This window comes from Argiope bruennichi, chromosome 3 (assembly GCF_947563725.1).
Source record: "Argiope bruennichi chromosome 3, qqArgBrue1.1, whole genome shotgun sequence".
Lineage (NCBI taxonomy): Eukaryota > Metazoa > Arthropoda > Arachnida > Araneae > Araneidae > Argiope > Argiope bruennichi.
In genome coordinates this window covers 31,703,301-31,715,561 of record NC_079153.1, presented here as the reverse complement: position 1 = coordinate 31,715,561, position 12,261 = coordinate 31,703,301, and the positions used below count along the sequence as shown (strand labels likewise).

General features: G+C 32.2%; 1 protein-coding gene across 4 annotated transcripts in view; it reads right to left on the bottom strand.

Annotated features, from left to right (window-relative positions):
• LOC129962730 (breast cancer anti-estrogen resistance protein 1-like) overlaps positions 1–12,261 on the bottom strand; it is an 80,417-nt gene that overhangs the window by 33,482 nt on the left and 34,674 nt on the right. The window contains exon 1 of one of the 4 annotated variants that reach the window (XM_056076687.1): positions 10,846–11,501. The exons of 2 other annotated variants lie outside the window; for them this stretch is intronic. In XM_056076687.1, coding sequence (XP_055932662.1) covers positions 10,846–10,941 — 96 coding nt within the window. In that variant the 5' untranslated portion in view covers positions 10,942–11,501. Of the gene's footprint in view, positions 1–1,535; positions 1,736–10,845; positions 11,502–12,261 lie in introns of those variants that run through there. One more of the 4 variants, XM_056076690.1, reaches the window with a different exon arrangement.

The window sequence follows — 12,261 nt, the reverse complement described above, 5'->3', positions numbered from 1 at the left end:
GAAAGAACAAAGAGCAAAAAATATCGGAATTAATTTATGATAAGTGATTTCTTTTTTCATGACCCCCCCCCCCTAAATTCTACAAACGCATGCGCAGTAAGGAAAAGTACTTGCCATGGATCGAACAGCATTTTTCAGCCTTTCTACGTATGCGCTGCCTACTAGCCGTCTTATAACTGGACTTGTGTAAACCCAACTTAAGTCAATTTAAAAACTATATATTTTCCAGAAATTCATGCTTAACAGTACAATGAAATAACATATTCACGTTCACAAACATTCAGAAGAGCATTAAAATTATGCATCCTGTAAGCATAAAGTAAGTGATCAAAAAATTAGATTAGAAAATCAGATCTTTTCTCACTAAAAATATCATTTGGAATTTCAAGAAAGTAAAGGATACTGGGTTTGGGGTTGAGACATAAAGAGAACGCAACTGAGCAAACCAGAAAGCTCCATATCGTAGAGAACGGAGCTCGAAATACCGAATCACAGTCGAATGATAATACAGCTGTCACACCTACAATGTAAATTTCTACACCACATTTATGAAAGGGGCGTTTGATTCACGAACATTAAATAGGAATTAAAACCACCATTATGACAGATCTTCGTTGGAATTCTGTCTTGAAGTCATGGTCCTTCATCAATCTTGCAGCTGAGACGCTGCCTCCAAGATAGTATGGCTTTTTTTTATTATTGAAAAACATTCCAAGTTACAATATTTAAGTAGCATTAATTCTGTTATACATAAAAAACGAAGGCTTTATTATTTTCTTTTACAATTTATTGGTATTTTAATACCAAATCTAAAATGCAACTAAAAGCTGATATGATATTCAGTATTGATTATATTGATTTTTACTTCAAAAAAATGTTCAGAAACACAGCAAACACTCAATTAACAAACTGCAACGAACAGCTATTTACAAGTGTTTTAAATTGTGAACTGTGTCATGAATAATATTTAAAATAAGTTATAATACTTGAAATGTAATGCTAACTCTTTGCATTCGGACAAGTAATTCAATGCATAACTATCCACCTAATACAAGGATTTGATTATTACTCTGAAAAATAAATATACATAATTGTTCTAAGTCGAATATCTTTGAAAAATTAATCTACGTCTTTTTACCATTCTGTAGGTATTTTTAACAATCAAAATTGAAAAACAAATTGAATGGCCAGTGAGAGACACCATTCGAATGCAAAGAATAAATATATTAGTTAGTTACAAAGAATAAATATATTAATTATTATATTAGTAGTTTAAAAAAGCATCACCAATTGTTTTTTCCTAATTGCATTTGTTACACTAATCAATTCAGTCGAAAAATCCGAAGTTCAACAAATAATCGATTTACAACAGGAATAGATCATAGGAATATACTGAATCTTAAGTTCAGCATTGAATCAACAGTGTTCATACCACGTTACCAATATTAGCAACTGAAAACAATATCTGCATTTTCAACAACAACAAGCCGAGACTGTTGATCGAAAGAAAAAGAAAAAATCAATATTTACTCTACCATCACGAAAGAAGCAGGATCCACAGATATTGCCCCATCACTCGGCAGTTTTTCTCACAGGATATTAAAAAAATATCAATAAAGCTTCTCTTTTCATTCTCTGACCCACAGAAATTCCGCTACCATTAGCAACAAAGAGGACGCAGGGAATTTTCAAGAGCATTCCGTCCTTGTGCAATATTTCCGAAGCAGCAGCGGCACCCTTAGATCGTAATAGACTTCCTCTTACAAGCGGTCTTCAATCCAGCTTCCATGGCAAGGCGCAAAATAAATACGGCCACAAAAGCGGCATTGTTCCGCGACGTCACGGCACAGTGGATTCGGTTGCCGAGAGTTTAAAAAAAGAGACAGGACTGACAAGAAACGGAGATGCTCAGGGTGAATGAAATGTAGTACATAACAGCATTCCCAAACGGAACTGAAAGAGTTGAACTGTAACAGATGTTTGCGTATGTCAGCAAGCTCGGCAGCATCCGAGAACTAGCCTCTTTACTCCATCCTTCTGTTTAGAAAACGGACGCAGAACGGGGCGCAGTATTTTTTAACCCTAAACATACCATAAATAGTCAAATGACCGATTACGAACTTTTGCATCGAAAATGCGCATTGGCTTTTGCCCATTTGACTTCATGACTTTTTCTAAGAATTATATACAGTTAATATTCTATTCAACATATTGAATTCAGTCAACTCCTAGAAAAAAAAAAAAAAAAAAAAAAAAAAAACTACTTTAGTTGGAACTATTCTCTCAAATAAATGGAAATTACCAATAATTGCGAAACAGAAAAAAGTTGATAAGGAACGCTTTTTATTGAAAATTTTTATGATAGATAATTGTACTCTTACAATTTATAAAAATAAACAAAAAAAAAAAGTTCTTTTACTTAATACAAAATATAAATCTGTAAAAATTGAAAAAAAAAAAAAAAAAATGACAAACGTTTACCTGATATCGTTTCATATTAAAAACTAAATTTGGTGTAGACATGACCGATCAAATGACGAGGAAATATACCACAAAATTTAAGTCTTGCAGATGATCTCTCCAAGTATTTTTCAATATTCTTGATTCAGCTAGCATAAATGCTTGGATTTTGTACAAGCAAACGACAGACGAAAATATCTCGAGACGATTTTTTTTTACTCCAGTTCGCAGTAAAACTTGCCGCCGATTTTCGAGTAGTCCGATGAACAACCAAAAGAAAGGACAAATACAATGCCTAAATCTATTACAGATTCTTATCAACGTAAGACATGTGAAATAGGATATTGTAAAGACAATAAATAAAACCATCAAAATTTGTTCTAAATGTGAAAAATATGTTTGCGGAAAATATACAATGGAAACACCCTATATATGTAAAAAATGCGATAAGCAATGAATTAAAAATTCTTATTCTTTGTGTTTGTAATACATAGAAATTGGCACTATACACTTTTGTCTAATTATAATGAAGTTAATTTTTTTATTTCCTTCCTAACATTCATATTTCTTACATTCAATCAGAAAACATAAAGTCCGGTCATTTGACCGGCTACGGTAGAAATAGGTATGTATAAAGTGTTGGTACGTTTAGTGTTAAAAAATCCAAATTAAATCGAACTCATTCTATTTAGAGAGAAATCAGATACAGTACTTATTATTAATTTCAATCAGTGATTCAAATACACTATTTTTAATTATAATATTTTTAAATAATTTAAGAAATCAAGGCAAATATTTCGATTGATTTAATTGTTATTTAAACAACTCACCCTTTCACAGGATTCTGAAACTGACTCATCTCAGTATAGGGACACACTCGATACACCCATAGGCATCTCATTTTTAGCGAGAGGATACCAATGTGTCATGCATGCCATGTTGATTTTAGCATCAAACATATTTTAATTGAAAGCCCTGTTTTTAACCCTCAACGTGTTTACTATTTTCATTCATCGTCAACAACTTTACAGGACTTAGTGGGTGAAAAATCTCATCCAAATGTTTTAAACTTTTTTAAAGCCATTCGTTTTTACACTTGCATTTAGCACTTCTTACCCTCTGTTTGTGGTTTGCATTGCTTCACATTTTTTGCATCAGGTTTTCATTTTCATATGTTAACATCTTACAATTGCAGTACAATATTTTATACAGTTTTAGGTTGATATCATCGCTTTTAAATTCAAATGACTTTTATAATCTGCTCTGATTTTACTATTTGCTTGGCGCAGTATACTCAAATATGGTTGTTGCGCCAATAAACTATTAACAAACAACAAGCACGAGATTTTGAAAAAAGTATCAGTTGGTTTATAGAACATGGAACAAATTTGTAGGAGGGGGGGAGGCAGCTTTTATTAGCCAAGCTATTTCCTTTTCAACAGCAATGAAACAGCTTTTACTTGGCACATTTAATTACTGTGATTGCATTAGTCCATCTAAATTGAAGTTTTACGAAAACATTATCGTAATTTCAATACCTCAAAAACTGTATATTATAATACAGTGTTGGATTTCTCATTATCTGATATTGACGATAAGCCATTTAAACGTATCTAAGGAATTTAATTTCATGCCTACTCCAAGTTAAGAGAATATAATATAAATATAACACTTTTCAGCAATTAATTAAGCTAGATTTTTTTTAAATCTACGGTGTTTGCAACGTATTATAAGAACTTTAAAGGGGACGATCTTTCAAATTTTCATTAATTTGGTTAAAAGAATGATCAGTACAAATAATAACAAATGGTCCCCATGCAATACTCATTAGACTAGAACTACTTTGGAGTGCAAGATTTTACGACTTGGAAAAACTGACACGTCATCTACGTTCTACTAGGGGAAAAAACAACCTTGAAAGACACCAAAAAAGTCATTAACTTGACTGCCATAAGTATAAATGATGATTCTTTTTCTTTTCTTGATACTTAAATTAGGGGTGACTGTAGAATAAGAGACGTAAAAAAATTCCCTCCTTCTCAAACATCTGAAAAGGTTTTTAACGAAGCACTAAAAAGACATCCTTTTCATCAAGGATACTTATTTCAACCATTTAGTCAATAAACATTAAGATAATCCGACTTAAAAAAAAAAAAAAAATCGAGAAAACCACCAAAAAAAAATAATCATCATTACTGATGTAAAGTTTAGCTAATAACAAATATTCAATATTATTAAAAAAGAAGGAAAAAACAAGGAAATCAGACACGACTAAAACAGGATATCATTAACTAAAATCATAAACACTTTACATTGACCAGTTTAAAATTTTAACTTCACAAAATTCGAATGCATTATTACTTTCTAATGTAATGCGAAGTAAAGAGAAAGTATTGTAATCATCAAAAACCTCAGATTCCAGATTTTGGCGAATTCCCACATTTTAAACCTCTTCAAATTCGAAGAACACATTTTTGGCACTATGCCTCTGGAGAAAGATAATTCAATAATGCTTTGAGCTATACTATTGAAATTTGGTAAATAGATACATCACATCTATTAAATTTTAAGCGAAATACATCCAAGATGTCTCTCGGACTGCTGGAATATAAGTTAACATAATATCAACAAGAGAGCAAAATGGATAAAAATTTGTACACATATTTAATACCTAAAGTGTAAATATGTATCAAATTTAGAACCAAATTCGTTAAGGAATTTTCTGTAGATCTATATTTAAACAAAGACGTAAACGTGATAATTCAAAAACACAATGACTTAAATATATGAAATTTGGTATGTAATTTTCTGACAACAATTGCAGTTCTTTGTCAGTTTCTGGGTTCAACTAGTTCGAAACAACGCAACTCAAACATAAATTCGATTTCAGTACACTTACTGCCCAATATCAGGCATTAATCGCCCAAAAAAAAAATCGCCAAGGATCACACAAGAGATTCAATAAAATTGCTAAATTCTTAACAAAGACCAATATTTCGTAACTATCATATGCTTATGCCATGCAAGGTGTTCTCTGCCTTACCTAAGGTCCACAATTTTTTGCAGGGGGTGGGGGATATCTCCTTTATTCACGAGTATGCGAGAGTGCTTCGGAAAGACCATTCCCACTGGCTTTTACTTATTTATAATGTATCAATAAAAAAAAATTACAAATGCAACTTTATCAACTATGCATTATTTTAAACCAAATACCATAGGTTTGGGTCAACCAATTTAATCGGATCAGCAATCCTAGGAGAGAGAGAATAAAGACGTCCGTCTAGATCAAACCGTGTTTTGAGTTATTTTTGTCACAAATAGACGGACATTTCCCACAAATGTCCTTTTCGAACTCAGGGAGATTTAAAACGTAGAGATTTTATCAACATCTCGAGTTTCTATTTTTGGAAAATCACTATACTTTCTCTATATCACATACAAAGTAAAAAAAGACCCAAATATATAAGAAAAGGCTAATCGAAAAATATTTCGTTTAAATAAGGCTCTGAAATTTATCAGTAGGAAATAAAAGGAAATCGAAAAGCGAATTAGGCAATATTCTTTGAGCTAAAAATAACGAAACAGAGAAAATATAAAGGAGATATCCATTTTCATTAGCACGGAGGCAGGAAGTCGGTGGATGATTTGAATATTAATATCACACTTTAGTATGACTTCAGGTTCGTGTAAAAGTTGAATTCCCATTAAAATAATACTTGATTGATGGTCATATTACAATTATCAGCACTTCAAAACTATTTTTTCTCTCTTGGAGATACAATAAAAATTTGATCCACCAACTCAAACTTATCATTCGCAAAATCATGACAACAAAAATAAAAACAACTGCTCTAAAAAAAGAAAAAAAGTTTTAACACTATCAGTGCTTCACCTTCCACCAGAAATAATTAGTTAATTAAAATAAAGCTAGAAGAACATCCAATATTTATGAAGAGGCTATCCATCAAACGTGGGTAGAGTATTTTCCGGTCCATGTAAAAACGTGACACAATCCATTTATCAATTCATTAAAAACAGTGAATAATTTGTCCGAAGAAATTGCGGTCTGTTCAGAAGAAAGGAAAAATAAGAGAATTTATCACCATTTTTTTTCTCCACAAAATTCTCAATGCTACGAATTTATTTTTGCCATTATTTCTACCAAATTAATTAGGTCATTGGAAAAAAAAAAAACATTACGGGACTGAGATAGGAAAATAATAATAATGTTTAAATTAAGTGACAGAAAAAAACACGAACCGACAATCAAGAAGGATATCAGAATTTACAAATAACATGTAGCTGTCATTTAAAGCTATTATATTTGCTTACGAGTGTCTTCTTTTCCTCATTTGTTGCACTTTAAACAAGGTTTCTATTCTGCTATTTCCATAAAAGGTTGGGCGATATCGTAATGAGATGTTTCTTCACATCGTTCAAACCGGAATGGGAGACAAACCCAAAAAAAATCTTTTTATTGCAGCTTCATGCTAATAGTCATACACTACTTCAAGTACTATGCAATTTGGAAGTTAAGCTAGCATAAATAACTGAATTTATGCTTCTTATTTATTATATATACAATTGGAATTGGAAAGATTAAGCGGAAATGAAGGCGCGTTCACGGCTTAGTTACGTTCATTTTATGAGCCTTAAGCCGAAAATGAAAATTTCCCGTACTTTCTAGAAAGTCTAAATAAGGTATAAGGAAACCGCAACTATTAGACCTTCAAATCAAGTTGGATAGTAATAATAATAAAGTTTCAGATTTAATTCAAACATCTGAACGGGCAGTTACTAAAATGAAACTATTATTTTCCAAACACGACTCTATTACACAAATGAAAATATTTCATATATTAAAAAAAAAGAAGAAATGTGATCTCAGGTATAATGAGGGAAAAGAAATAAGAAAAGGTGGCATTCAATGGCGAAATGCAATAAAAATTCCACTGAATATATATTGAAGTACTCTTGTGCAATTTTTACAACATGCTTCAAATCGCGATAGTTTTCTTTTGTTAAGTTTGCTTATTAGCAGAAACTCAACGAAGCACGCACTATCAGTGCTTACGCCGATTCTAGTTGAATATAGATTTGTAGTTTAAAAAGAAGCATTATTGAACTGTTTTTTTTTTTTTAATTAACACCTTTGGAAAAGGTACAAAACACTGGCCATTGCTTCCAATTCCAAATGTATACCATTATGTTACAATGTAAAGCAACATCTGTAACATAAAGAGTAGCAAGAGACAGGAAAGTATACTTTGACAGTATAAAAAAAGAACAGCTTAATCAAACCAGCGGGAGTGGCCTCACCGAAACTTTCTCGCATATTCTCTAATAAAAGTGTTATCCCAGAGAACGCCTTGCATGGAATAGGCGTACAACAGTTAGGCAATATTAATCTTTGGTGAGAACATAACATCTTTACTGAGCCTATCACATAATCCTTGAAGAGTTATTCTGACGATTAATCCCAGGCATGTGGCTAATAGTATCAAAAAATCGAAATTATGTTTTAGATGCATTTTTCCCAACAGATAGAAACAAAAATTTGACGCAGAACTGCAATTGTAGTCAAAAAAAATCCCGTATCACATTTGATATATTTAAGTCATTGCACTTTTGAGCTATCGAGTTTACTTTCTTCTGAGGGTATAGACAGACACAGTCAAATCCTTTTTGGATTTAGTTCAAAATTTAATTGTTTACACTATAGATGTAAAACCCGTGTACTGAATTTTATCTATCTAGTTCTCTTCGTTTTGTTGTTATCGTATTAACTTATAAACGAACACCGGGCAAACTGACTTTAGAGGAAAATCTGATAGAAATATGAAAAATTAATGTCAAGACCGTATACCAATTTCAACCGTCTAGACCAAAACGTTTTTGAGTTATCTCTGTTACAGACAGACGGACATTGTACAAAAATGTGTTTTTCGAATGAAGGGAGATCTAAATGAAGGAGATCCATCAAAATCTCGAGTTCGAATTTTTCAACGATTACTGTACTTTCTCTATACTACGTATAAGAGAAAGTAAAAACTACTGAAAGAGAACACAACTTAGCAGAAGTGATGGTGATGGCACTGATTAAAACGGACATGGGAAACAATGTTCCCTAAATTAAAAGGTTAAAAACCGAAGGCTGATTCGCAGAGAATTCAGAGAAAAGAATGTGATTATCAGAAAAAAATGAGCGAACTGTCCAATTTCCATTAATTTATTGCCATATCCTAAACGGATGGAGGGTCATTTAATTCAATAAAAATTTCCAGGAGCTCATCGCCTAAATTTATCATACAAACGGAAGATAACGTCAAGTTTCTTCGGAATATTAATCATAGCCCAAAACTTGCGGATACACCCTTCATAACTCAAATTTATTAAACAAAAGGCGAGGAAAAAAACATGCAGTGGAAGAGGGAGGGAGTTAAATTATCAGAAGTGCATCCTTTTTTGATAAAAACTTTCACACACGCTTCTATGCATTGCAGAGTTTTACGAAATACCACTTGTGGTTACCACATAAGTGGATCCGTTAAATGCCTTTTCCACAGCAATATAGATTTTGCTTTCGAACCTTAACATGCTTTGGGGGGGGGGAGAAAGAAAAAGAAAGTATTATCCCGAGGAAACAAGCATTAAAAAATTTCTATTACAAGTAACGTTTCAAACATCCGTCCAGAAACTACCGTTTTTTGTAAATAAAAAAGAACTAGTTTAGAAGGTCTAATAAATTGGAAAAATGGTACTCATAATCAAACGTTCAGTAAATATAATTCAATATACATTTATTTCTTAATAGCTGCCCTTGGCGAACACTTGATCCATCGGAGTTAATGGTACGTTAGCAAGGCATTTTTAAGCTTCAAACTGTAGTAGATATATAATCATATTATAAGTTTTACGCCATTCTGTTCACTTTACAATGAATTTCCTTCATTTTTTTTTTGTCAACTTCCCTAAAATTCGTAAGAAATGGATACACTTTAACACTTTCAATTTCTAAACAAGAATGTAAACTTTGGCATTTTTTCTTCATCTTAATAGCCTTTTAAATATAAATTTAAATCTTTTACCGCTTCTTCGCAAATTTAATACATCTCATGCTTTCCTGAAATTTGTTTCAACTGAAATGACTTGCGTTAAGAACAGGATAATAATTTGGATTCTAAAACAAAAACGAAAATATATTTGCAATTTTAATAGTGAGTTTGGCGTTCTTTCTTCCAGAATTCTTATTTTTCGTTATCTTTTGTGATACATTTAATATTCGTCAGAATTCTAACGATTCCTGTTAGATGATATGTTTAAAATATTTTTTTAAATGATTAAATATAGAAAATTATTTATGCAGTAAAAACAATGGTATCATTAAAAAGATAATTTTTTGAATTTTACGATGATGTAAAAAATAATTTTTACATTGTAATATTTTCGGAAGTAAACGTTTGAAAATGTTAAAATTTATTTGATTTTTAATTATAATTTCAAAAAAAAAATTTGAGAGCATTCAATTCTAAAGAATGTGTGTAAACATGAGGTTATATTCACACACACACACACACACACACACACACACACACACACACTAACCGTTTTGATGTTTCTTGAATAAAATGTGGCATTTTAAACTAAGAAGTTGCTGGATTCTATGCGGTTCAGAAACTGTACTAATACTCTTATAGATTATAATTATAACAAGGAATTGAAATTACCATTATTCTTTGCTTTAAATTCTGACTAAACAAAATGAATTGATGTTGATTATCATGATGTGAACATATACTACGCTTTGCATTCTAAAATTCTAAATCTTCAATCTATTTTTTTAAAAATTTCTTGCGAAATAATACTATTTAGAAGTACATTTTCATGCATTAAACTTAATAGACAGGAAGTCAAACTGTTAATAGATTTAAAAAAAAAAAAAAAAAAAAAAAACAACATGAAATCACAATAAATTATATTCATTATGCCATATGAATTAAACAATAACGCAGAGGAAACTTTATGAAAAAGGAAACACGAAACTAATTAACCCCGCTGACGTCTGAGAATCATTCATATCTTCATTTACTCGTTGGAAATTAAAGCGTTAAATAAATGGCGGTTTCCCCCCAGGCAATAAGAAAGCTCCTAGACAAAACCACGTACACGGGCAACTTAATTCGGCCTTCATAAAACACCAGGGGTGTAAGAGTTGCAATTTCCTTTACGACCGTAGGAATACCTGCAATCTCGGCTGGGACAGTGGGAAGCTGAGCATCCCAATCGTCCATAAAACGCCGGGCGTTCCACATAACGCATTCTTACTTTCGAGTTTCCTATTCAGAATAACCTCAAACAAAACAAAGAAATATTTTGAGAAAATACCTTAATGAGCGCTCGGCGTCGAAGAGAATTCCCAGACCGGCATGACGTGCCGCCTTCAGTTAGACAGTTTTCTTCAAAGACGTCGTCCTCTAGCATAATTAGTTGAGCATTCCGGTTAATCCAAAAATACGAGATCAATTTTGACGTCGCTCGTTTAATTGTACACAAACGCAAATTTTGCACACAGCAGTTGCAGAAATCGATGACTTTTAATCATTTAAAAGGCAACTTCATCAAGAAAAGTGAATGTTATTTCCTTAGTAAGGTAAAAAACAATACGTAACACGTAATCACCAGATAAGACATCAAGTAGGTTTTATCACAACAAATAAATTATCTCGATGTCTCGGTTTCATCTCAGTTTCTTGGACACGCCTTGTGGAGACAAAGTGTAAGAAGATAGCTGCAAAATATCACGCACCTACTCTTTTACTCGAATTCGAAGCGATCATTAATTTTCCACCGGTATGGGTTTCTTTCAAGTGAACCCGATGACAGGCAGATTTATTAACACTATAGAAATGCTCCAACTCGTCTATTTTCATTGCAGAACATATCGAACAAAGGAAATGACAATATTCCCCACTGGAAACGGTACATTCCCGGACAGGTGTTTGCGAAGGCTGTTAAACGTGCCTGTTGAATTTAATCACACGGTGCGATTTGCAATATTTCCCTTTTCTCTGGAAACGCAGCACGTACTTGAGAACAAATAAGGAATAACCATTCAGAGAAAGTGTTGGGAAACATCTGAATGCGCATGACTACGCATCGTGAGAATGTCATAAGCAGGCTCGTTAAATATGGACTTTAAAAGGGGATGTGGGAAAATAAATCATTCGTTTTACAGTTAGATGGAAAATACATTTAAAAAAATACATTCCATATTACTCATACTTTTACTAAGCCGTAAAATGTAATCACAGTTCCGATGGGTGCAATAAAACAGATTTAAAAGTATTTTGATGTTCACATATTGAGCATTTAGTTTCACCGAGCGTACTAATATACTTTCTGATACGCTGGGTTACGCTAATCCCGAAAAGCGTAATATAAAAGAATCAGAATACCTTTTTCCAATTTTTCGAGAGGAAAGAACTGAAGTAATGCGCTGGATATTATGTATACATTCGTAAATTCCACAATTTAAAAACAAAACTGTATAATTGAGGCGGTGAGGGCTAGAACAGTGTGTGTGTGAGAGAGAGAGAGAGAGAGAGAGGAGGGCGCACGCGCACACACATATACACAATATTCCCTTTAAAAATAAAAAAATAACCCAGTTGCCTGATAAATTTTAATAAAATAGATTAAAACTCCTTTATTATCACAATTATAATATATGATAACACAGCTTTGGTATGTTTTTAAAAACCCCAAATTATAATATGAAACCTCATATAACACCGATATTGG